This window comes from Borostomias antarcticus (assembly GCF_949987555.1).
Source record: "Borostomias antarcticus genome assembly, chromosome: 5".
Lineage (NCBI taxonomy): Eukaryota > Metazoa > Chordata > Actinopteri > Stomiiformes > Stomiidae > Borostomias > Borostomias antarcticus.
In genome coordinates, this window is record NC_140238.1 from 7,224,120 (window position 1) to 7,250,113 (window position 25,994).

The 25,994-nt window shown below is 50.4% G+C and overlaps 2 protein-coding genes across 4 annotated transcripts in view; one reads left to right on the forward strand and one right to left on the reverse strand.

The window, feature by feature from the left end:
* Window positions 1-7,622, reverse strand: part of unc79 (unc-79 homolog, NALCN channel complex subunit) — a gene marked incomplete at its 5' end in the record, with an annotated part of 32,393 nt that extends 24,771 nt beyond the window's left edge. For all 3 annotated transcript variants that reach the window (XM_084438718.1, XM_084438717.1, XM_084438716.1), the window contains 7 exons: window positions 47-176; window positions 309-364; window positions 516-611; window positions 869-1,039; window positions 1,878-2,191; window positions 5,567-5,687; window positions 7,601-7,622. In XM_084438718.1, the coding sequence (XP_084294844.1) occupies window positions 47-176; window positions 309-364; window positions 516-611; window positions 869-1,039; window positions 1,878-2,191; window positions 5,567-5,687; window positions 7,601-7,622 (910 nt within the window). The remainder of the gene's footprint in view (window positions 1-46; window positions 177-308; window positions 365-515; window positions 612-868; window positions 1,040-1,877; window positions 2,192-5,566; window positions 5,688-7,600) is intronic.
* Window positions 7,623-11,656: 4,034 nt separating this feature from the next.
* LOC311309525 (BTB/POZ domain-containing protein 7-like) overlaps window positions 11,657-25,994 on the forward strand; it is a gene marked incomplete at its 3' end in the record, with an annotated part of 22,283 nt that continues 7,945 nt past the window's right edge. Inside the window, 4 exon segments of the mRNA XM_084438851.1 lie at window positions 11,657-11,865; window positions 18,440-18,688; window positions 20,221-21,317; window positions 21,319-21,397. Coding sequence (XP_084294977.1) covers window positions 18,607-18,688; window positions 20,221-21,317; window positions 21,319-21,397 — 1,258 coding nt within the window. The 5' untranslated portion in view covers window positions 11,657-11,865; window positions 18,440-18,606.

Genomic DNA, 25,994 nt, shown 5'->3' on the forward strand with positions numbered 1-25,994 from the left:
TCAAAAACCCAACGCCGTTCTGAAGCGGACGCCCTGCGACTCCCACCTGTGTACTGCAGTCCTCGGTACTCGCTGATGGCGCCCGGGGGCTTCAGATTGGGCCAGTAGTGGAAGAGCATCTGCACCGCCGGGGGCTTCACCTGGGACGGTCCGTAGGATATGACGTACAGCAGGTCCTGACACCACACACGACATGCACCGTGATGAAACGCTAGCGTTGGCGAACGTCACCGACACTGTCTCTGACAGAGACGGTGGCATCTGGTAACCCATGTGACTCTTAAGAGGTTAATTTTGTCATGATGTACCTTCCAGACTTCCTGCTTGTGCTTCATAAGACACTCCAACAACTGACAGTGGTATACTAAAAAAAAAAAAAAAACACAACAAAGGAACACTGAGAGACTCCGATCAGGCAGGTCAACACGTCTGACCACAGCTCAGAATACTGTAGCCATCAACCAGGCAGGTGCGCAGTCACACGCTGATTGGAGCAGACCTGGTTTCTGGTTTACCTGGGTTGGAGGTGTACTGCATAGCAATCATAAGCATAGAGGAGGCAGACAGATTGACATACGCTGGGACGCCCCCTTCTCTCCGAGTAGAACCCACTACAGACAGGCAGAGGACATAAGAAGATAAGAAGCAGTCTCTTTTTTTTTTTAGGAGTCGGTGATAGATACACACTGAACGGTTCTCCTTCAAGCTCCTCCAGTTTGGTTCTCCTAAACACATGTACACTATTTCTTCTTATCAATACACAGAATGGCCTGTGTGCTTTACCAATCTATCCCTCAGAAAAGGGGAAAAAAATGCAAAGGACCCGTTTTAGTCGGTCGGCCATTTCATGATGGGGCATGCTACTCACATATAGCCATGGGGAGGAAAGAGTTGCTCAGGTACTCAATGATGTCTTTGTGCAGAAAGGGGGGGAAGGTAGCTAAGGTGGAGATCATAGTATAGGGCAATGTGCTGAGAATATCATCACTGAGAAAGGGCAGGAGGCAGGTTGTAGTGTAAAAAATGGACTGTCCCAGATCTGAGGAGAGAAGGGGAGAGGTCGAAAACACACAGACAAAGAGAAACAAACACAGACAACAATTCAATGAAATGTACTTATGGTACACAAGCTAGCACATCATTTATCAAAATAAAGCATTTGAATTGGAATACTAGGAAATAAAATACAGTATTGTATAAAAATACATCAAATTCCAGAGATTGCATTTGGGACTGTGAACCTCAGTGTAGCTCGGTGGATTTTCAGTTAAAAAAGCCGTTTATGCTAAACGTTTGCCCTCAGCAAAGCATGGAGCATTCCAGTGAAGACAATGGGATTTCATGCTCTTGAGCTTTTCTGGACACTTAATAAAAATATTCATGAAAAACAAAGAACACTATCCACTACAGCGGCAAATATTCCTCATCAATATCTCACTATTCACACAGGACTAGCGTACTGTATACAGAGATGCAATCGACAACTACACCGTCATTTACGCCTGTCAAACTACACTCGCTTTTTTTTTCTTTTTTTTTTACACAGACATATCAATTTTCAGTGCATTTTTCTTTCCACCATACATGCTCATGTAAACAGTATGTCATCACACATAATGTACAGAACAGTGGGACTGCGTGTGGCATGTCCCCAACAGGTTATCAACAAGCCAAGCACGTTGACAGGATCCGGTGTGTTCCCCATCACCCCCATGCATCCCCCTCAAGATCCTCAGTTGGAACTTCTCTCTTCCCGTTTTTTAAAAGAAAAAAAAAAGCAGCGGCTTCATGCAGTCGGGACGGTGGCGGGTGGATAGGTAGGTAGGTAGGTAGGTAGGTAGGTAGGTGGCAGAACACCGGTAGGGGCCGTCACTCACCATGCTGACCATGCTGCAGCATGGGCACCAGGTCAAGCAGGGTCACGAGGGTCACATAGAGCCCCTGATAGTCCAGAGAGGGGTACTCTGAGAGCTGAGCGTCCCGACTCTGCTGCCCCTGCCCCGCGCCGCCTGACGGGGCGTCACGCAGAACGCTGTAAAGGAGGGAGCGAGTAACTGTGGGGTTGATGGAACTGACTTGTGGTCTTAGAGATGGGGTGAGTGGGAATGGCACAGGAAAAAGACACATGGTCATGGGCACGGCCAAATTGGAAGCTTCCTGGTTCTCCTTCCTGCCTGTGCGGGACAGAATGCTGCTCCGGGGGGGTTGGGGAAGGTGGGGGAGGGGGGGGGGGGAAGGGAGGGGAGGGGGGGACAAGGGAAAAAAAGAGACAACAAAGACACAAAGAAACAGCACATTACATTGAAATGGCACTACAGAGACAGCGTAGATAGAAAAAAACCAACCCAGATAGACCCCACATAGGATGCAGTGTCTCACTCTTTGGCTATAGATTCACTGAAGCCACGGGCAATTTCTCCCTGCTTTGTCTGTTCAGTGTGTTCAGTTTTATAATTTCTCTTTCACTGAAGAAAAAAAAAAAAAAAACATGAGCAGAAACTGCAATGATCACTGCATCTCATGCGTATCTGGCGACAAGGAGCAAAACTATAAAAAATGGCATGTTTTCAGTGGCAACCCCATACTTCTCCAAAAAGGGACACTGCAAAGGATTGTCCCTCTGTGGCTGCAGTACTTCCAATCAATAAGTTCAGCGGCCGCAATTTCCTGTCTTTAGTGGGGCTGTCAAAGATGGGAGTGACACCAAATTGGCGTTCGGGGAAAATACAGAGGTGACACTTTTGAAACATGCTTCAGCCAGTAATAAACATGTGCGTGTGCGGTTTTAGATCAAGGGCTCCTGGGTCACAACACATGTTTATTGCACCAGAGAAATAATGTCTGTATGCATACGTCATGATACTGTAACAGTATCATCAGGGGAAATAAATGAGAGATCCAACAGGCATATGGATTCGGGTCTCTGACAGAAACGTAAGAGCTAGTCTACGGTTTTGGAGAAACTATGAAGACAAAGGAATAGGCTGTTTCAAACGGGATGACCGGTAGCATTATGCTTTGGGGCTAATGGAGGGGGGGTGGTGGTGGGGGGGAAGGGGGGTTGGTGAACGTTTGGGTTCGCTGTCCCCCGGGGAAGGCGGACAGACAATCCGTTCGTTAGGGAGAAAGGAAGATCTCGTTTGGTTGTGTGTGGAGCTACTGGGGGTGAGGGGGTTGGGGGAGGGCAGCTGGGGTGGGCAGAGAGAGCGATGCTCTTTTTGCTACACATTATGTAAATGCACTAAGCTGCTCTATCAGTAAAATGGATCTGAGGCACCTAGCATGAGAGCCCAGATTATAAATGCTGATGTATTGTTTTAGCAAGGTCTCTCACAGAGGTAGGGGCCTGGAGCATTCCTACAAGGACAGTGAGTAGGGGATTTTAGTGTAAAACTATAGTATAGTAAAAGTACAGGTTAACACTATCATACACTGTTATCTATAACCCTTTTACAGTATCGACAATGAGGCCTGTAGTGGTAGACTAATCCCCTGAAAGTTATACTCTGTAAGATGTCAGCCAATGTTGATCTCTACTGCTTTAAACCCTATAGTTGAACTGGAATAAATTCATTTCAAATGGCACCAATCACAACAGTGGACTGTATTTTGCAGAGTATTACTTTTTATCACTGCCCAATTTGCATAATTACACAGTATTAATCTGAATACACACAGACACACACACATTCAATACATTCATACACATTCATACACAGACACACACACACAAGACACACACTGTACACAGAAATGCACAAATACAGACACATGAATACATACATATATAAAATCCTAGAATAAAAGTTCTCCTCCACATTCACTAACTAGTTAAGATGCTCTTCCTACAGTAACATGACTATGCTAGACTATTAGAGGGGATTACATTACTAGAGAGTGTCGGACTGCATCTTTTTCCCCCCCTAGTCACTTTAATCAGTGACAGGATTTGGTATGAGGCCAGGCAGCCCGTGAATCCACGGCTCACTGATGCAGACCACAGGACTGTGACCTGTGTTTTACTACGGTGGGAAGGCAAATACAGCACCGTAAAGTCACTAAATGGCATATGGCCCAGCGCTCTCATACACAGTATGGGTTAAGCCCCCCTAATTGAGCGCAGGTACTGTATAGCCTGCCCCCTTTTGTACTGTGACTTACATTTATAGCTCTCTGCGCTGCCGTATAAAAAATTAATGTGGCCGTTCCATCCTCTGTCTGCGTGGGACTCCTTTCTTTCTAGGAACGCGGCATATGCTGCCAGCTCGCCCGGTCGTCAAGCCTCGTCACCCCCCTGGTCCTCGCTCGCCCCTCGCTCGCCCTCTCTGTACTTGTCCCTCGCGCCCGCTCTCCTCCAACCAGGACGGCGAAGTACAAGCCTCTGGATAACGCCCGCGTTTGGACAGAACAGCGCAGAGTGTCTCTTTTGTAGCTTGTTGCGGAGAGGAGACCGGCTAGGGGGGGGGGATAAGCGTTACGGTAATTGCCTTCACACTCCGGCGGTACTGAGCTTGGGAGAGTGTGCTGTCGTTTGAGGTAACATTCTGCCGTGACACCGGCTCACACAATCCCATGCCCTGGCTGTCACACTCCGCCTGGGCCAAGGACAAACAAGGTTTATAACAATGGAGTAGGTTGCCAGGTTAAAACAACAATGGAGTAGCCGCTTTCTGGCGGGGCATCCCTCAGACAGGCCGGAGAGATACAGGATAGTTCTATTAGAATGACGAACTGGAGTAATGATTATGACTGGCCATGTCGTATCTATTACGCAGAAGAATACTACAGTCTCAAATGAAATGGGCCACAATCCCATCCTTTTTGTAAGAGTAGAGCTTCAACGGTGTGTCTTTCATAACCCCCCCCCCCATCCCACCCCTTGGTGAATGTGCCTAATAATCCTATTACTGGGTGTTCATTTTATGTTCATGTTATATCATTATCATCATCAAAGCACTGTTTACTCTGTCCTGTTTGCTCTTGGGCGCCGTCATAACAGCTGTGGCTGTGCTGGCTGCCTCACTGACCTGCTCTGGGAAAGACACATTGTTTCCTTACCCTACTGCTTTCACAGTGTCTCTGGGGACCCTGAGACCCTCAGGATCAGAGACCTCCAGGCAAGACCCCAAGCAGTTGCTCTGGGAAACTGACACAACAGGCCATCCCTGGGAAGGGCTCATCTGACAAGACCAGACAATCACTGAATAGCCTGTATTGACACTCAGGCATTTCTACAGTTGCATAGTAGAATGCCTTACCTCAGTCCACGGGTTATCTAGCCTAGGCATTGGTTCTTTGGAACGCTATCGGACACTAAATGCAACACTCCCACAGCCTACGGTGGCCAATCACAGAGACAGAGGATGGAACCGGCCACGCCCTTTAGTTAAGAGCATCATATTCATGTCCGACCTCAACGGTAGAACTTTCTACTGTATGATGAAGATTAATTCCTCTATCTAAGTCTATCTAAGTCGTCTCACCTCTTTAAAATAAACTGTGCTAAATATCAAACATTTTCTACAGCTCATTACTACACCTGTTGGTTCCAGCACGGGGTACTTACCTGAGCAGCGTTTGGGAAAAGTATTTCAATGTGTTTGCAATGTCTGTTCCAGAGGGCACGGGGTAAATATTGTGTTGGACGCGGTTGTGATACTCTTGCAAGTATCGTATCTTAGAGGCAACTAAACAGAATAAAGAGCAGAATGGCAAACAAATTAACCACTGAAGAGATGAGACTAGCTATACATATTTATTAAAAACTGCAGTTGTCCAAATATCACATTCAAATCTTCATGCTGCAGATTTTCAAGATTCCCATATTATTAGCAGGGTGTGTAGGCCTAAAGATGGCTTTGCCTTGCAATGTGACCCCCCCTCCCAAATTAAGAGGAAGGAGGAACATGGCAACCTTCCTGGATGACCTATCTGAGGACCTTTGGATGATCCAGCTAGTTCAGGGTCACCCCCAGCCCTGGAGTGGGTGACTTAGGGGTTTGGTAACTGTAGTATTTAGTTCTCTCTGGCCTGTAAATTACCCAAAATAGCATCCCCAAAATAACAATAACTGCAGGCTGGTGTGTGTGTGTGTGTATCCTTTGTCTTTTTTGTCAGAAACAGTTGCATAGGCCTACATACTGTAGGCCTACCAGTAATGTCTTAATTTACCCCACTCCATAGGCGATTTTACCCTCTGAGAGTAGGGGGGGGACATTTTGACGTGAGAAAAAAAAAAATGCTGCCGTCCAGTCCCGTCCCATCTATTTACAAAGAAATGTATGCCAATCCGTATGACAATTCAATATGCACAACACACTTGCTAGTGCTAGTGCTAGCTTCGATAGCCTCTGGAGCACTTCTGCATTCGATTGCACCTGCTGCGGTGTCATTTCGAGTGGTAGCTTCTTCATTAGCATTGCCAGTTTTATTTTTTTTTATGAAGAAGTGGTCAATTGTTTTTCTAGCTCTTTTCGCCATTGTGAGCAGGTTGGCTAGTTGTAGTTTGTTGAGCACTGAGCAGTATAGTCAGAACTCTTTTTTTTGCGGTAACAGGTCAAACCGGAAATAGTTTAGGTCGATGGACAAGTTGTGCCATTGGTGGATTAAGATTTTTTTTATTTTTTAAAGGTAGCCTAGTTTAAGTAATAAATACACTTTTAAAATGAATGATGACCTAACACAAACTGGTACAAACCACAATTATGTATTTAATAATTGTGTTAATTAGTAAAAAAAAAAAAAAAAAAAAAAAAAAAAAAAAAATACAAATTGAGCAGAGTTGGGCTGGCCAATCAGGGGGGGCACTTGCCCCCCCCTGCCCCGCTATAAAATCGCCCATGCCCCACTCCATTGAATAAACAGTATATACTAATATACTAACAGTTGCAACATACACTGTAATTACAGTGGATCCATAACGCAGGAGGCTACCCTAGATTAATCTTGCCATTACCGATAGCCTACATGGTAAAAAAAAAAAAAAAAAAAGTTCGATGAAGTTAAGGGATATTTCTGGACTGGCCTGAGCTAGTCAAAAGCCAGTATTTCAGGGAAAGTGGACTAAGACAAATACAAATGTCACTGATATTTCTCAATTTGGTGTGCTGACTGATAGGCTACGAGTTGACGGTGGGATTATTAAAATCAGTCGGAATTATCTTTGATTAAGCGGACAGGACACAGTAACCGCAGTTCACATATCCACCTGTTCGGAGGAGAGAACTCGTAGGCTGTATGTTAAACAGAAGATGACAGGCCAGATTATTGATAACCAATGCCACCATGTTGGGAAAATTGTCAGGTCGACCTTGAGACAAATATTGCTCTACGCACCAACCATACTTCAACATGTCAATCAAAAATTACTGCGTATATTCCCATGAATATATTTCGCCGTTTTGTTGTTCAGCACCGCTGTAATAAAACAGCGCATCTTCGCCAGCAGACCCTCGAGCCATCCTCTGCAGAGAGGACGTGTTGCAACCTGCCTTAGCAACCGCGGTTTCATGACCAAGGACAGCTCCTCTTTCGATTCATTAGAAAATGACGCCTATGGATGGCATGAAAATACAAGAAAACGATGGAGAATAGTACTTACATTGCTCTGCTTTCGTAGACATTTTGAAAATAGCCTACTTCACCAAACACCAAACACTGTCAATGTTTTCGCCCCTGCGGTGTGCGCTTCCCCCTCAGTCTTGGAAAAAGTGAGTAACCCCCCTCTCGCTGAACCGGCGGGTGGGTTAGTACCACTGGCATGGATTGAGGTAATAGCAACCGCAGTGATTTCATGGGTTTGTAGTCTATACAGTTTACAAATACTCGTCTGTGTAGCTGTGTAATAGAATGGGATTCTCTGAACGACTCATTTGCAACCAGAGCAGAGAATACAACTGTATCCTACCTCTTCAAATGGACTGGTCCAGCTTTGACAAATTGTCATTCAAGACTGCATTAACATTCTCTCCTCATCACAAATGACATAGTGAAAATCGGCATCAGCTGCAATTGCAGGAAGAAAATACTAAAGTAGGCCTACAATGACAAATTACATCTTTTAATAGCCTATATAGCGGACTAGTTAGCCTTCTGTACATTCAACAGATGGTTGTCACAGTAACAGGCTATAACAACAGCCTGTAATCTATGGTCTGACAGTCATTTTAAACAAAATGTGTAATGTAATGTAACATCAAGTTTCATATAATTGGAGGATAACAAACTTATAATTGATGGTATAGTTACAAATCATTGTAGGCCTATGAGTCATTTCACAAGCAGGAGGAGGGTGGGGGTACTATTTGTCCAGGCCTAATTACTGGGAGATTAGTGGCAACTGATAACAGGAAGAATTTTCTTGTTTATGCAAGTAATTAAAATTCTCCCAATTCACCCCCGCTGAAAGATAAACAGTGGTATTTTCAGTTCTAAGACAGAAATGGAAAATGACACCACAACCCTTCCCAACAGGCCGTGTTTTGCGCCAAGAACAAGTAATGTAGCCTATTCCCATCCCCAGCTGAAGTAAAGTAACAACATCCTGTCTCAAGAGTCTGGTCCTAGACTGACCCTTGTGGTTACCAGTTTTCTGACGTCTCTTGGTCTAGGAGATAATGGTAAGATCATATTGTATACAAGCATTCCATTCCATATTACCTCATTCCATTTTTGATTATGTTACATGCATGCCAATACTGAAACAATAATATGCCACATATCCATTTATTGACACTTAGGCTATACTGTATGTGATTACAAACAGAAGTGAGGGTAATTCTAGAGTTGAATACATACAGTAATGTGCCATCAAGCCCAATAGTAACCTTTTTTTGAACCCCAGGAGGTTATGAAAACATCATCCCATCATCTATCAAAATGTCATCTGTTCTCATTATACTAATGTACTGTGTTGAAACAATTTTCCACAGAATGGATTGTGGTGTTGAAGCTCATGGTTCTGGAGGTGGCCTCTGGCGGTAGAATGGGATGTAATGCATGACCCATCCTGCTGGGCCCAGAAGACCCAGCGCAAACACCAGCATGGTGAAGAGAGATTGCTGGGAGGAACCAAAGAGAACATACGATAAGACCTCATACCATCTCTCTCTCTCTCTCTCTCTCTCTCTCTCTCTCTCTCCCTCCCTCTCTCTCTTTCTCTCTCGCTCTCTCGTCTCTTTCACAGACACACACACACACACACACACACACACATACACACACACACACACACACACGCACACACACAATCCTCAGTCTAGTCTACGAGTCACTCTCTATTTATCCTGTCTCTCTCATCCTGCACAGGTTACATGTAAGTTTACGGTAGAGAGGACCAATGGACCTATCCCCCACAGGGCCATGAGCCTAGCTTCTGAAGTCTTCAATACTCCCCAGTCTCCTATCACTATGAAATTCATGGTTACAAGCGTCAATGACATGAGGCGCTGTCTCATAGCTCCATCAAAGGGTCTTCTCTTGTTGAGGAAAGCATAACTACACTAAATTATTGTGAAAATAAAATATATCTCCTGTACTGTATCTCTTTTTCTATCTATCTATCTATCTATCTATCTATCTATCTATCTATCTATCTATCTATCTATCTATCTATCTATCTATCTCTCTCTCTCTCTCTCTCTCTCTCACACACACACACACACACACACACACACACACAGAACAGTAAAAAACATATTCGTTTGAATTCATCAGATCAGAAACTACAGTATAATGGGATGTTTTACAAACGCCTACCCAAGATCAAGGTATGTACTGTAAACTTACAGGAAGAAAAACAAACAAAAACAAAATGTAACTGCTGTGAATTGTTCTCTTTAACCTCGACGCTTTCTTTTAGAAAAACATTTAGATAAGTTAACACAGATACGTTACGACAGAGAAGTAAAGAGCTTTGGTTCATACCCCCAGCCCGATTGTATCCTTGGGTGGCTTGCTGTAGATATTGGACCTGTGATCCTGCAGAACCGCCTTCATTTGAACAAGGGACCTGGTTTGAGCGGGTCCCTTAAAAAGAACAAACATGCCTCTGTTGGGTCCTGTATGTGTGGCCGTACTAGTGTCTGAGGTACTCTCAGCCCCTGGATAGCAGTCAGTGTCTCTGGGTGACTTCCTGTGAGGTTTGTGACAGATAGTTTGTGCTCCTCAGGTCTCACCATCAGTATCATCTAGGAGGAGCCTTTTCCGGGAAAGGAGCCAAAAACCATCTATTGTTATGAGTCATCCAGTAGCCTTCTGAATATATACCCAGAAGTCAATAATTTCATAATCTCAAATATCCCTGAGATATGTTATTCCGATTGACTAAAACTTCAAATTGAGTCTTCTGCATGCTTGTGAATGAGTGTGTGTGTTTGTGTGTGTGTGTGTGGGGGGGGGGGCACGTGTGTGTCTGTGTGGGTGTGCGCGCGTATGTGTATGCTGTTGGGCGGCAAGAATGGTCTCTGAGTAACTGAGATTGTTATACTGCCCTGTGATTTCTCCATAATTGTTTCAGGGTCGGTTCGGAGCGAGGAAGTAAGGCGAGGAAACATCAGCGCAAAGCTGTATGTGTCACGGCTCCTAAGGAAGCCAGACTCGAGGCTGTGGGTAGACTATAATAGAGACAGATGCTGCTTAAATGAGGCTCAGTAATGGTAAACACAAGGCCTGGTTACTGTAAACAGCCTCTTCTGTGAGTCGAGAGATAAAGACTCTTCAGTCTGAACTATTCTGGGGGTGTTTGCTGAAGGTAGTGATTGGTGATGACCAAATAGTGTACAGAAGTGCTTCCATTGAAACTATTCTGTCATTAAAATCCAGCTAATTAAGAACCAGAGAGGATTACTCATCATACAAATTAACATTTTTCTCTATTGAGCAAACCAGTCAGTAGGCCTACACAGATCGGCGTGTACTTACATTGAGTCAGAATATTAACACAACACAGAACTACATGAGAAAACTCATATGTTTACTTTACCAACCACAGGTGAGTCATTGTGACATTATTGTTGCTTCATACGTTTTGAAACCTATACCCGGGTTCCTAGGCATTCTGTGTAACCTGTCGCCCTCATTTGGGGAACACAGGTACTACAACCGCAGGCGTCTCCCACAAAATAATATGAAATTGTGTAAAAGCATTTCATCCTCTTTGATTGTGTTCCATCATTGTGTTACATTTGAGTGAAACTGGAAACACACGTTTTTCCATTATATTGCTTTCTTAGAGAAATAGTTCTAATAGCTTAATTTAAGAATCCAGATAGACCTATTCAGCCCAAACTACCCAATCAATGACGATGCAGGCGTATTTTTTATGAATAGCAGGATTTTTAATAACCTAATAAATAAGTTAAACAATAGTTTTTAACACAGTAAAACAGAGAATGTATTACACTGGAATCGTTTTACTCCGGTAGCCTTTTGCCACTGTCTGAAGTGTACAGCTAGAAGGCGCTCGCAAACTGGCAATCTTATTGTAATTCCAGAACCCAGTCGAGCCAGCCAGCAAGCAGCGTCGGGATAGGCCACAGCAACCCTCCAACCAGACGAGGCTTGGATGAGGGACAAGCAGCCCCTCAAGCAGCCCGAGCTAAAGCTGTGTCAAAGAAAGGAACACGTCTCGAGTCCCGATCGGCGGAAAAACAGGCAAATTACTGAAAAGTCGATACAAGTGGTTGTAAAAGCATGTTTGATCAACCGTGGATATGACATGGCGTCGACCTCTGCGAAATTACTGGAGTTCGAGAGAAAGGAGTTCAGCTGATTTTTTTCTCGATCTGGGAATCATAACTTCAGTTAGGAAGAGGGTGTTGAAGAAGCTGTATTGATATAAGAGGAAGCATATTTAACATAATCAAGGTAGGCTATAACCGACTTCCAGTCCTTGCTGCAGACATCGCAAAGTCCAGTTCCATCCCTTTTGACAGCATAACTTGTTAGTTTTCGGAGGAGCAAGTCATAGCGGGCTCAGCAACTGCAAGTCTAATTACAGGGTTGGTGTAACGTTGTCCCCGGTTGTGTTTCTGTCTTTACGTTACATTTTATGCGGGCGTATCATTTACCTGTTTACATGTTCACTTTCATGATTGTGCTTAAACGAAGGTGGGCAGGAGGATTTTAGAAGAGGTGATCGAATACGACCATACGGCGTAACAAAGCGTTGCACTGCATTCTTCTGATTTTATAGTCTTTATTTGTACGTGGTTGGCTACATTCAGTCACCCTCCAGTCGATGTAACTGTTGCCTCTAACCGACGTCAATAGTAGCCTAAAACTGTCGCCAGATATCGTTACTTTATGTTGCTACTGTGTCGCCACTAGTGAAGCCTATCAATTAGTTGCTGGCGGCTTGTGCTATGGCAACATTGTAGCATACAGTCAGCCTGCTTCTCCACCCGAGCTTACTGTTCCACCTCGGCCTGTAAATGTCAACGTAAGATAGATTGCAATTTCATTTTGCTACAATGTGTATCTAGGGTATCCATTTTGTAACAATATTGATCCCACATGGTAGAATTATAAAGATGAATGTTCTTTTACAGGTGCCTCAGTTGTCTTCTCCTTGATTCAGCATCTTCCCCCATGTAAGGACAGTTTTAGGCTTATGACAGCTTCTTCTGTGCCTAGTTGCTAATCTACCCCTTGAGAATGTGTGTGTCAGCAGCGGGCTGTTGGGGTCAAAGTGTAGAGCTGGGAACCCATGTAATTACATGGTTACATAGACCCTACCTGGAGTTCATGACTGCCAGTGGTAGCCTAGTGTATAAACCTGTTTCCTTGGAAACTGAAAAGCTTCAGTTGGACTTAAAACCAAGTGCTGTTTAAGCTGGACTAATCTATGATGGTGAACTCACACGCCATACACACTGTATTAAACTCACTAATCAGCTCTCGAAGTAGAGTCATTGCTATTGCTGTCATCTTACTGCCATCTGCTTCGAGATGGCTCTTTGGAAACAGGCCTTTCGGAGGCTGTGTTTACATAGCCATTAAAAGCATACTCTTCCTGCCTCTCCTTTGTTCTCAAACAACCTCCTGTTGAACACTGCTTAGCAAATCGACCCCGTTTTGAGAGAAGCGGGTCAATGACTTTGTTTTCCTAGATAACAAATGACACTACAACTGAGAGACTACTGGGCCACTTTGCCACCGATATCCAGCTCCCTGCATTGTGCCATAGCAGACTGTGGAATGCTACGCCCATTCATTCAACACCAGGGTCAAACCCGGACCACTGCTATGACTCATGGTGACGAGCAGACCACCTTTTGTATCCTCAGGGATTTCTTTTTGGTCCTGTCAGTGTGGCCCAGGCTTCTGTTTCCAAGCACGTTCCGGTCGTTTCCGGCATCGGCCCTGACAGAGAGACTGCATGTAATCAGCTGAACGACTCCCTGGTCAAAGTCTGCTGAAATCGGTCTGATCTGCCGAAGCCAGAAGTTTTACAGCCGGTTGCCTCGCGACCGCCCCAACCGCAGAGTTCATTCTGTCCTTGTAGCTGTATATACACTTATACATAAAAGGCTAGATGTTGCCATTTTGTATGGGGTGAAATGTAGAGTTTTGTTACTCATCAGTGAGACGATGCTGTGGAGAGACAGGTTCTGACGACTCATATCACAGCTTCCAATAAAATACAACAACGAGGAGAATGAAGTCCGGCATCACCGGGAATTATTCACGCCACACACACACCACGAAACAAGCCACCCCCCAAAAACATGACTCCATCATGACCACATCAGGGAAGGAACCAGGTTCCAGAGAGAGGTTATTGTCAGCCCCGGTGGAAGGAGATGTGACAGGTCGAAGCTCGGTATTAATAGTGTCTAGATGGTATTAATAGTGTCTAGATGGTATTAATAGTGTCTAGATCGGTGGAAATGTCTTGCCTATTGTGTCAGATCAGACAGCTGAACCAGGCGACAGGGATGGTGAAGCAGCTGTAGAGCTCCACTGCTGTAGACAGGAGCGTGTGTGTGTGCGCGTGCGTGTGTGTGTGTGCGTGTGTGGGGGGATTACTGCTGCAGACAGGAGCGTGTGTGTGTGCGCGTGCGTGTGTGTGTCCATGTGTATGTGTGTGGGGGGATTACTGCTGCAGACAGGAGCGTGTGTGTGTGTGTGTGTGGGGGGTGGGGGGTGTTCTGCTGAGATTGCTGGTTGGCTGACATGATGCTGTGGAGTCCTGGCCGAGCCAGAGACACATGTGGATTACATGACTGCTTCCATGGCGGTCAGACTCATGTCCACCGGCTGTAAGATTGCGCCCCCATCAGAAGGCTTACTATGACCCCATCAGACACTGTATACTAACCAAATTCCTCAAATAAGGGTGGACATGTGGGCTACACTGTGTGTGTGTGTGCGTGTGTGCGTGTGTGCGTGCGTGCGTGGTATTTGTTTGTATGGTAGTGGAGGTCTGCTTGGTATTCTCTGCACAGCTTGTTCAGGCATCTCTAGTCTACAGCCCAAACTTATGGTGCGTTCGTTTATAACTGGGAGGTGGCAAATTGCGACTTGCTACTAGGAATTATTAAATAAAACACCGCATGAACTCGCACTTCCTTGTCGCAAATTCGGATATGTTTCTCAGCCCCCAGTTGCTCGAATGCACTAGATATAACTAGGTAACTGTGATATAATGGTATATAGCTCGAATGCACACAGGTCGGAAGTAGGTATTTTGCCACTTGCGACTTGCCACCTCCGACCACAAACGAACGCACCATTATCCTAGCTCTGGGGTCAAAGTTCAGGACCCGAGTTTGGCCTCTGGTGGTATCTTCCTGAGATTCGTTAGTTAATGAGCAATTGGATTTTAGACTCATTAACTCTAGCTGGGAAAAGTACCCCAAATGAAGAAGCCTCAGAAATCAATAGCCCTTTTCCTCCTTCTCATAACTGACCAGGCCGAGTGGGGAATCCCGTCAGGGTGGAGGCCAGGGAAGGTCTGTCATTATGGGCTAACACATAACCCCTGTGAACTGATATTGCATAGCATTACCAATAATGGAATTATCCAAGACCTCTTTTATTAAATACAAATACAGTATATATGTTTAAGCACACGTTTGATGAAGAGATGAAAGAGCCGCGCTCCCTGTGTTTATGATAAACTTGGCACAGGATGTTGTCCTGTAATAACACGCTGTGGAACGATCACACCTCTCTCGTCTGTATAGCGAAGCTCTTTCACCGGCGCGGTGATTGGCTAGAGAGAGATGAGAGTTGCACAGAGAGCGGTGTGAAGGGAGGGGATTTCATCATCGGTTTCATTCAAGGCAATTCTGTGCAGGTCAGGTGAGGTCTCCAGAACACCCTTTTTTGTGGCACGCCGTGCACAGACAAACAAACGACCTGTGTGTGTGTGTGCGGGCGCGCCCGTGTGTGCGTGCGTATACATGCGGCGGGTGTGAGAGGGTGTTTCCCCAAAGCGCGGATGATTTTGGGACAGAAAGCTCTAAGAACGACGTACGAGACAGAACGACGCGTGGACATTCTGGAAATCTAGCTGAATGGTGTCCTAGGACTGTCTGGGGACGCTTTATAGACTTGAGTCCCTTTAGTAAAATTGTCTTTTTGCATCCCGTTTGAATGTGAGCTCCCAGTAGGTCACTTCGCTTCAATCTGTTACTCTCACACTTAGGCAAATGCGCCACTGCGCACACATTCACGTTAGCACAGTTAGCCGGCCGCGACATGGCTGGTTGGACCAGTCCGGTAGCTCTGGTCAGGCCTAGCCAGGATGGGGGGCCGGTACAGATGAATTTAGGGGAAGGTGATTGACCGGAGGCTGGCCAGATGTCTCCCCTGTCACCTTCTTCCTACCGCTGATGAAGAGATCCATATAAATGATTGATCAGCTGACTTCTGAATAATACATTGGTCTTATACCCCTGCCAGCCATTTTGTGTGGTAATCTGTGACGGGAGGATGGAGTCCTGTCTCATTATGCCTGTGTACGTGTGCGATTTAAAAATACAGTGGCCCCCACTGAGGTGAAGAGGGATTGCGAGACGCGCGTGCATGTGTGTTTGTGTGTGTGCGTGTGTGTGTGTGCGCGTGTGTGCGCGTGTGTGTGCGTGTGTGCGTGTTTGTGTGTGCGCGCGCGCGCGCTCGACAGAGTGAGATAGATGGGGCGGGGGAGTGTTGTGTAGCCTTTCCCCTGTCACCTCTCGTTAGTGACACATTCTCCAGCTGGCGTCGCCCTCCTCGACCCGTCGAGACTTTGGCGCTTTGCACTCCGCCAGTCTCTCCCTGAAACCAACACAGCCCTGCTTCTGTCCAGGCACCCCCCCCCCCCCCCCCCCCCCCCCCCCCCACACACACACACACACACACTCAACAGCACCAGTAGGGCATTCCCTTTTACTCAACATCAGAAATAGATAGTCCATATGTTCATTTCCAAAGCTTGAGAACCAACTTTCTCAAGGAAACAGTTGGCCTATAAAACATGCTTCCAGGACGCTGCAGCTAGATAGATGTGATAAACTATGGCTTTTCGTAGGGGAGTGCGTTTTGGCTCGGCCCCGCTGTTTCCGGGAGTGTGTTTGTCTCATACGATGGCTGCGTTGTCCCGCGCGGCTCCTCGGAAGAGGAGACCCTCTTTTGTGAACAAACGCGGCCGCTCTCAGGGGCTTTCCCCTCCCTCCCCCCCCCCCCCCCCCCCGTCCTGGGCCGAATATTAAAATTCACTCCTCGAGAATCTGGTCCAGGCGAATTCCCTCTGAAGCGCATCTTATTTATGCCTCCAAAAATCTGATGAAATATAGATGAACTGAGAGCGTATTTGAGGGCGATATTCCAGCGTGAATGGTGTGGATGTTGAGTAAGAGCTTGTGGTTTTCCAGCGAGCCCCTGGGAGGCTGCTCAGAATGCTGCCCTGTGGGAGCACACACTGATTTATTAGCGTGATGGTGGGGGCAAAATGGCAGTCTGAGATAAAGCAGATCTCCCATCACATCGGCGCTCCCAGAACTGCGTGCGTGTGCGTGTGTGTGTGTGTGTGTGTGTGTGAGAGAGAGAGAGGGAGAGAGTGAGTGTGTGTGTGTGCGTGCGTGCGTGTGTGTGTGTGTGTGACAGGATATGACACGAGCGAAACTTTTGCATGTTATCTGTCATCTGTCATGTCATCTTATTTTACGTGACAAACATACAAACACACACGAACACACACGAACACACACACACACACACACACAGTCTCTCTCTCTCTCTCTCTCTCTCTCTCTCTCACACACACACACCCAGGTAATTGACTTGACATTTTCGTGGCTCAAAACTTGAAGAACCACTCTGTCAGCCACAGCCTAGATCTGTGCTGTGATTGAGTAATAGACTGCGACTGAGAGATATCTACAGGGTCGGATAGCGGGGCCTGGAGCTCAACAGGGAGAGACTCCGCCATGGGCGTGTCGGTTCATGACCCGGTCGGGACACCTCACGCTTAACCGCTGCTTGGAGGGCCGCCCGCCTACCGCTGTGCCTATGAGCAAGGCACCCAACCCCCGACGCTAGCTCATAACGTCCAGGGGCGCCGGTCACCCCGGCTGACCCTGTGCTGGACTCCGCCAGTGGTTGAGACAGTAGAGCAGAGGTTTCCTCTCGGTTTAATACAGTAGAACCAAACACACGCCAAAAAAAAAGCGTGTCTCGCCGTGCATCTGCATTACATTTCTCACGCCTGCCAGTCTGTGTTCCCAGAGGGCCCGGCGGAGGAAGTCTGCGTGGAGCTAAGCCACCATGGATCGCTGTCGCAGGGTGTAGTCTAATCTCCTTAAAACACAGCCTTCCAACGGAGGGGGGGGGGGGGGGGGGGGATTTGTTAATGATTAACTTTTTGTAAGAATCCCTGGAATTCGAGGACGCCGGCAGAAGAAGTCGTCCTTCTTGTTCTCTTAAACGACGGGGGCAGACGATGGGTTTCCCCCCCTGCGTCCGCAGCAGCTGTGACCCTGCGATCATCCAGAGGGTTATTATCAGGGATAGAGTACTTCAGACACACCAATCCCATCACGTCTCAATCCCAGTTGATAGGCTCCCCCAGACTGAGTGAATTTAAAAACAATCCAATCACCACTGCCCCCTGGCTGACCTCCCCCGTTCTTTCTCCCCCTCCCCCCCTTCTCCTCCTTCTCCCCCTTCTTCTCCTCTTCCTCCTTCTTCTCCTCCTCTTCCTTCTTCTCCTCCTCTTCCTCCTCCTCCCCCTACTCCTCCTCCTTCTCCCCCTTCTTCTCCTCTTCCTCCTTCTTCTCCTCCTCTTCCTCTTCTTCCTCCTCTTCCTCCTCCCCCTCTTCCTCCTCCTCCCCCTCCTCCTCTATCTCCTCCCCCTCCTCCTCTCTCTCCTCTTCCTCCTCCTCCCCCTCCTCCTCTCTCTCCTCTTCCTCTTCCTCCTCCCTCTCCTCCTCCTCCTCCTCTCCTCCTCCCCCAGGAATGGCAGGCAGTTCCGCGGGGTTGGAGCGGGCTCCCGAGCGCCAGGCCCCGGGCCAGCAGACCGACGGCTGAGGACCGGAGCTCTCCGCCGGGGGCAGGGATGACGCGTCAGGAGGGGCCGTCCCTGGACAGCGAGTGAAGAACCGACCGAGGAGGAGGAGGAGGATGGGAGCCAACGGGTCCAGCTACCCACACGCCTGCTCCCCGCGCATGGGGGGGAATGCGCAGGCGCAGCAGACCTTCATAGGTGAGGCCCCCCGAGTCGCCGGCGTCCTCAGTAGACCTTTCGAGGGGTGGGAGGGGGGGGCGATGATGATATAAATAGCTTGACTGGACATTGATCAGACACGCGACACCGGCGGGGGCGGGGGACCGTCGACCGCAGCGTCCCGGTGTTACGTTTCAATCAGCAGCCGATCGGATGATCCCGAGGTCGTCGTTTTTTTACGAGAAGAACGCCTGTCAGTCAAAGTTGTTTTTTTCACCCCCCCTTCCTGGGATTATGAAATCTGTGTCTGGTTTGCTGGTCTGGAAGTATTCAAGCTGTATTCTATTAAGAGTTTTATTTTCTCTGGCGGGTCTCGCCCTCGTCGAGAAAGAGCTGCTCTCCATCATGCGTCCCGCCTAGCATGTTAATTCCTGTCTCCGGCTAGGGAGCGCCAGCTCCTCATTAGATCTCGCTAACCGTTATTGATGGCCGCTTACGAGCGGAGACACCCGAGTGTGTGTCTGTCCCCATGTTCCCGAGAAGCCTTCGGAGGCATATTTTGGATTTTTTTTTCGATCGGCGTCTGTTTAACGCGAACTCCAGCCCCAGACACCCCCCCCAACCCCGCCCCCCCCTCCCCGCTCCCCTTTTCCTGTTTGGAGCTCAATGTTTTTCCCCAAAAGTTGCAGATTTGAGTCCAGGAGGGAGGCTGCATGGAGGATGACCAGTAGAGGCAGATGTTGCACTCAGCTCGCCAGGCCTCTGAGGGGTTAGGGGCTAGGCCTCTGAGGGGTTAGGGGCTAGGCCACTGAGGGGTTAGGGGCTAGGCCTCTGAGGGGTTAGGGGCTTGGCCTCTGAGGGGTTAGGGGCTAGGCCTCTGAGGGGTTAGGGGCTAGGCCTCTGTGGGGTTAGGGGCTAGGCCTCTGAGGGGTTAGGGGCTTGGCCTCTGAGGGGTTAGGGGCTAGGCCTCTGAGGGGTTAGGGCTAGGCCTCTGAGGGGTTAGGGGCTAGGCCTCTGAGGGGTTAGGGGCTAGGCCTCTGAGGGGTTAGGGGCCAGGCCTCTGAAGGGTTAGGGGCTAGGCCTCTGAGGGGTTAGGGGCCAGGCCTCTGAGGTGTTAGGGGCTAGGCCTCTGAGGGGTTAGGGGCTAGGTCTCTGAGGGGTTAGGGGCTAGGCCGCTGCCGTGGGTCTGACCGCCTCGCTGGCCCAGACCAGGGATGATTCACAATATCAGAATGATTACTATGTGGGTCACACTGATGGATGCCTCCAGAAGTGGAGGGAGGGAGGGAGAGAGGGAGAGAGGGAGGAAGAGAGAGAGAGAGAGAGAGAGAGAGAGAGAGGAAGTGTACCGAGTTACACTGCCGGACAAACTTCATATGACCCCAAATCTTCCCCCCCATATTTCGTCGCTCTGTATAACTGTCTGGGCTTTACGGAGCGCATCCCTGTTTGTTCCAGCGCCAGCCCTGACCTCTGAAGCAGCTGACCTCTGTGTGTGTGTGTGTGTGTGTGTGTGTGTGTGTGTGTGTGTGTGTGTGTGTGTGTGTGTGTGCGCGTGTGTGTGTTCCCAGGGACTTCGTCCTTCTCCCAGCAGGGCTACGGCTTGGAGTCGAAGCTGTACAGCCTGGAACACGGCCACGAGCGCCCCCAGGACCGCAAGAAGAAGAGTCTGGGCCTCGCCACGCTCCGGCGCCGCTTCATCCGGCGCCGCAAGTCCAGCCGCTCGGCCGACCACGCCCGGCAGATGCGCGAGCTGCTGGCGGGCTGGGACGTGCGCGACGCCAACGCCCTGGTGGAGGAGTACGAGGGCACGGCGTCGCTGAAGGAGCTGAGCTTCCACGCCGGGCTGGCGCGCGCCGAGGCGCCCGGCCTGCAACGCGACCTGGCCGCCCTCTACCAGCACAAGTACTGCACCGACGTGGACCTGATCTTCCAGGACGCCTGCTTCCCGGCGCACCGCGCCATCCTGGCCGCCCGCTGCCCCTTCTTCAAGACGCTGCTGTCGTCGTCGCCGGGCTACGGCGCCGAGGTGCTCATGGACATCGAGACGGCAGGCATCGACGTGCCCATGTTCTCGGCGCTGCTGCACTACCTGTACACGGGCGAGTTCGGGGCGGGCGGCGCCGAGGACGCGCGCCTGCGCAACGTGAACGTGCTGGTGCAGCTGAGCCGGGAGTTCGGCACGCCCAACTCGCTGGAGGCGGACACGCGCGGCCTGTTCGACTACATGTGCTACCACGACGCCCTGCTCAGCTTCTCATCCGACTCGGAGCTGGTGGAGGCCTTCAACGGCGGCGGGGGCGTGGCCACGGGGGCGGGCGGCGGCAGCGGAAGAGGGCTGGGCTCCCCCGACGAGGACCTGAGGGCCCACAAGGCGGTGCTCTCGGCCCGCTCGCCTTTCTTCCGGAACCTCCTGCAGCGCCGCATCCGCACCGGCGAGGAGATGACGGAGCGCACGCTGCGGACCGCCACACGCATCGTCCTGGACGAGTCCATCATCCCGCGGAAGTACGCGCGCGTCGTCCTGCACTGCATGTACACGGACGCCGTGGAGCTGGGCCTGGTGATGAGGGGCAGCCCGTCGGCGGGCAGCCTGGGCGAGGCGACGGCGCCGGCGCCGGCCGGGGGGCGTGGCGGGGGGAGCGGCGGGGGGGGGGGCGGGGGGCGCTGCCGCCGCCACGCGCACCGAAGAGGCCATGGAGCTCTACCACATCGCCCTGTTCCTGGAGTTCGGCATGCTGGCGCAAGGTGAGCCCGCCGCCACGCCTGTCCTGTGACACACACACACACACGCACGGTTGAAGGATGTGAAAGGCTCTCTCTTCTCTTGGGAGAATATTCAGTCTTTTCAGAGGGGGGGGGGGGGGTGGTCTCAGCAGCCAGTGATAATACTTTAGGACTTTAAATCCGTCAAATCAGTTTTGTTGCCGGTTGAGTGGGTCGGCCGCGACGCCGGAGTGTTATTGTGATGGAGTCGATGCCCCCGCGAGGCGTACCAGTATGGGGCAGATGGACGCCGCCATAAACTCAAGTCCGCTTCTCTGTCTAGAATGTATTACTGGCTACAAGGTTGGGGGCTTAAGCTATTCCACTTCCTGATTATTCATCCATATATTCTACACCTCTAGCCTATAGTCTCTATAACCCCCCTGATCTCATCTCCAGCCCAGCTTGAATCCGAGTAAATCGAATTGAAGTATGCGTGCATGTGTGTGTGTGTGTGCGCGTGTGTGTAAATAGAGAAGACTGATTGTGATGCGTTTCTCTGCCGCTGCCCCGGCGCTGTGAAGTGAAGCAGATTGCCGAAGGCGGGAGGGCTTGTTGACGTCCCGGGTGACAGACAGACCTGTTGATATGCGCCCCCCTCCCCGCCCCCTGCTGAGCGCCAGAGCCGGCGGCGCCGCTGTAACGGGCGCCTCGACGCTCAGCCTGCCTATCAGAGGACCCGCCCGTCTGTCTATCCGGCCGCCGTCGGTCCGTGACTCCCCCTAGCTGCCCGTGACCCCCCCCCCCCCCAGCCGTGACCCATGACCCCGCCACGTCCGTTTAACACCATCGGCAGCCCCCGCTCCAGGCTAACGCCGGCTTTTCAACCTGGGAGGGAATCGCGCTCGCGTCCGGCAGCGGGTCAGTCAAGCAGATTTTTGGATTCACACCTGGGTGGTACCCGTAGTCGACTCTCGCTTCGTCCAGGGGCAGAATCCATCTTGTCCCGGGGAAAGACGGGGTTATCAGTAACGCGCGGGCTAAGCTTCAAATAAGCTCTAAAATAGCAGCACTCCTCACGTGTGAGTGGGGCAGGAGAGGAGAGCTCAGTGGCGCTGAGGCTGTACTCTGTGTTTAGATAGTGTGTTATCAGACACTTGGCCCACCCTCTCTCTCTCTCTCTCTCAGGGGGATTAAGATCAAAGCCGCCTCGGTCACGCAACGTCTTCCCAACATCCCTCACCGACAGGAAGCCGCCTGGCGCGTACGGCCACAGCAGAATTACAACCTCGGTCTGTCGCACAAACACGCGCGACCGCCGTTTCATTCGTAAAGCCTTCCTCGGCGCCTCCGGCGCGCCGTTGAAACAGCGCGGTCTCGGGGGAAACTTGTGGACGCAGACCGCTCGCCAGAGCAGCTCTGGAGAGGCGGCGTTTTCGGCGGCGGTCTCCGTCCGCGGGGTCTCGCGAGAAGCAGAGAGGTTCTAGCGTGGCGGTGATGTGCTCATCGTTTAGGACCTTCAGAAGGATCAGAGCAGCGGCAGCAGAAACACACACATGCACGCACACACACACACACACACACACACGCACAGCTGGACAGACCCCCCCCCCTTTTAGTGTCACTCTCAGGGTCACCCAGGCAGCTTAAACACCAGGCTGGCTGTTATCCACGCACACACACACACGCATACACACACACACACCCACACACACCCCGAGCCCCTACTCTCCCCCCAGTGTATTTATATCTCCTGTCCTCTCCTCCCAGTCGCCCACAGACATGCCGAGCTCTAATCATTTCCCAGGGTGCCCGGCGGTGTGGGATAGCTGCGGCTGACCTTCTGTGTCTGAGGGAAGGTCCCCCTCGTTTTGTCTGTAGAACTCCTCGCTACTCAGCCCGTGACTCTTTTTATAGCACTCTCCTCTTTCTCTCTCTCTCTCTCTCTCTCTCGTTTCTCGTTCCTCTCAACCAGTTTCAGCATCAGCCTCTTTTTGTAAGACACCTTTTTAATGTGATTCACACACACACACACTCACACACAGACCTCGACACCGACACCGCCAGAAGACTCCGAGACGGCGTGCTCACCCAAGCGTCAAATGAGCTCGGAGGGCCCGCGATTACACCGCCGCCTGACTCCTCCCCCCCTCCCCCCGCTCCACACCCGCTGACACCAGCGAACCTGCACTCCCACCACTGAGCATGCACGGTTTAATAGTAATGGCGGATAGATACGCCGCGGCTTCAGTTGAACCGGCACAACCACCGCCGCCGCCGCCATCGTTGCTAGACAGGCTTATCATATCAGGAGGCTTAGCTCCCCCTCCGGCTCTTCCTTTCTCTCATCTGGCTCTCGTCTCCTCTACGGACCGCCATCGCCACCGCTGCCCCCCCCCCCCCTCTCCCCCCTCCACCGGGGTGATCCGAGGCCAGGCCCGTGCCCTTCCATCCCGTCCGCAGGGCCGCCATCCATCAGCCCTTAATCAAGACTCGCCGGCTGGCCAGCCGGGACAGTCCCTCCCCCTCGCTCACAAGCCGACCCATATTAAAAGCCTTATTAATTTTTCAAGTGCCCAGCGAGGGAGAGGGATGATGATGGATGTGTCGCGCCGCGTCGGCAGCGCGCATCATCCCCCCCCCCTAACCACCCTCCGATGTGCTCTCCTCGCGGAAAGGCGGCCGCTGCGATCGCCGCGCGCGCGTTCCGGAGAGGCCGGCGCCACGGGCGTGCTCTCGGGAGCGCGGCGGCCCCTCGTTCAGTCTCAGGGATGCTGGGAGCCGTCGTCACACCAGAGGGATTAGAGGCGGTATCTGAATTGTGTGTCCAAGCCCCGCCTGTGTGACTAACGGCGTTAGTCCTGCCTTAACACCTTCCATTAACACAGTCAGGTCTATCCCTCCTCCAACTCTGGCTTGCCTCCCCCTCTCTCTCTCTCTCTTTCTCTCTGTCTATCTATTTCTTCCTCTTTCTCTCTCCGTGTCTCTCTGTCTCTCTTTCTCTCTGTCTCTCTCTGTCTCTTTCTGTCTCTCTTTTCCTCTTTCTCTCTGTCTCTCTGTCTCTTTCTGTCTCTCTTTTCCTCTTTCTCTCTGTCTCTCTCTCTCTCTCTTTCTGTCTCTCTCTTCCTCTCTCTCCCCCCCTTCCCTCCATCTTTCAGCCCATCGATGGGATTGGACGTCGGCCCTCCCCCTCGTCCGCGCCTTTGTCCTTCTTCCTCGTGTTACGAGACCCCCGGAAATAAATAAATAAAAGCGGCGGGAACCAGGACGCGGTCCAGAGGGCTCCAGACGTTTACATGCCCAGAGCGCCGCTGACGTCTTAAGTGGCTCTGGAAACGGCGCGTTCCGTAAACACGCGGCCTCCAAATAATAACAGCGGAGGCAGGATGCGCACATCCTCTGCCGCCGCTGCGACAGCCTAGAACAAGCTCTGGCCGTAATGTCCGTTACGTCGGCGGTCCTGTCGGCCCACCGGGCTCTGGCGCATGTGGTGTGCCACCCGGGGAGAGAGAGGTGGGGGGGGGGGTTGGGGGGGCGGAGGCGATTGGGGTGGGGGGGAGGGGCTTTAGTATTGGATATAATGCTGATCCTAATCCGGCCGGCTCATAATAATAAAAGTGCAGAGCTTTAAACGGCTGAATGGGGCTGTGAATTCTAATGGGTTAATAGGGAACAGAGCTGTCTGCTTTCATGTGCTGCAGCTCCCCGCTGGCCGGCCTTTACCTTTCAAAGTCTTTTGTGGGCGCGCGCGTGTGTGTGTGTGTGAGTGAGAGTGTGTGAGCGCATGTGTGTGTGAGTGTGTGAGCGTGTGTGAGCGCGTGTGCACGTGCGTGCCTCCGTGTGCTTTTATGTATGCCTGGCCTGTTTAGGGATTGAGAGAATCCATATGCATATAAGGGAGGGAGGGAGGGAGAGAGAGAAGGAGGGAGATGGAAGGAGGGATGGAGAGAGAGAGAGAGATGGAAGGAGGGATGGAGAGAGAGAGAGGGAGGGAGGGAGGGAGGGAGGGAGGGAGAGAGGGAGGGAGGGAGGGAGGGAGGGAGGGAGGGGTGGAGTGTTTGTTTGTATCTTAACTACTCTTATTGCATGCTCTCTTACCTATGGACTACAAATGTATCCAGAATGCTGGGCCGGTCTGTTGTATGTATGTTTGTTTATATATTGTTGCGTGTATGGATATTTGGCTTCCAGACATCCTGTCTGTCCCTTCTGTGTTTGGGAGAAACTGGGCCCCCTACTACAATCTTTGCTTGGGGCAACCCGTTCGTGCATCCAGCTATTGTAAAATGTCTATTTATCTCTTTATGATGATGTGTGTGCATAAAGTAGCTCCAGGGAGGGAGGGAGGGATGGAGGGAGGGAGGGAGGGATAGCGATGCAGAGAGGAAGAGCTCGTATCAAGAGAGGGAGATAAGGAGGAGGGAGGAGGATGTGTGGAATCCATTCCCGCTCTGCCTGTCTGTTTATGGTAGATAAACAGGCAGAACGCCCCGGCTTTCAGGTTTCAATTTCATCTGTTCTCTTAACGACACAGGGTTTCATCCTGCCTTTACAATACTGTAGGACTCTGTTACTACCTTTACAACACTGGAGGAGTCTTTTACTACCTTTACAATACTGTAGGACTCTGTTACTACCT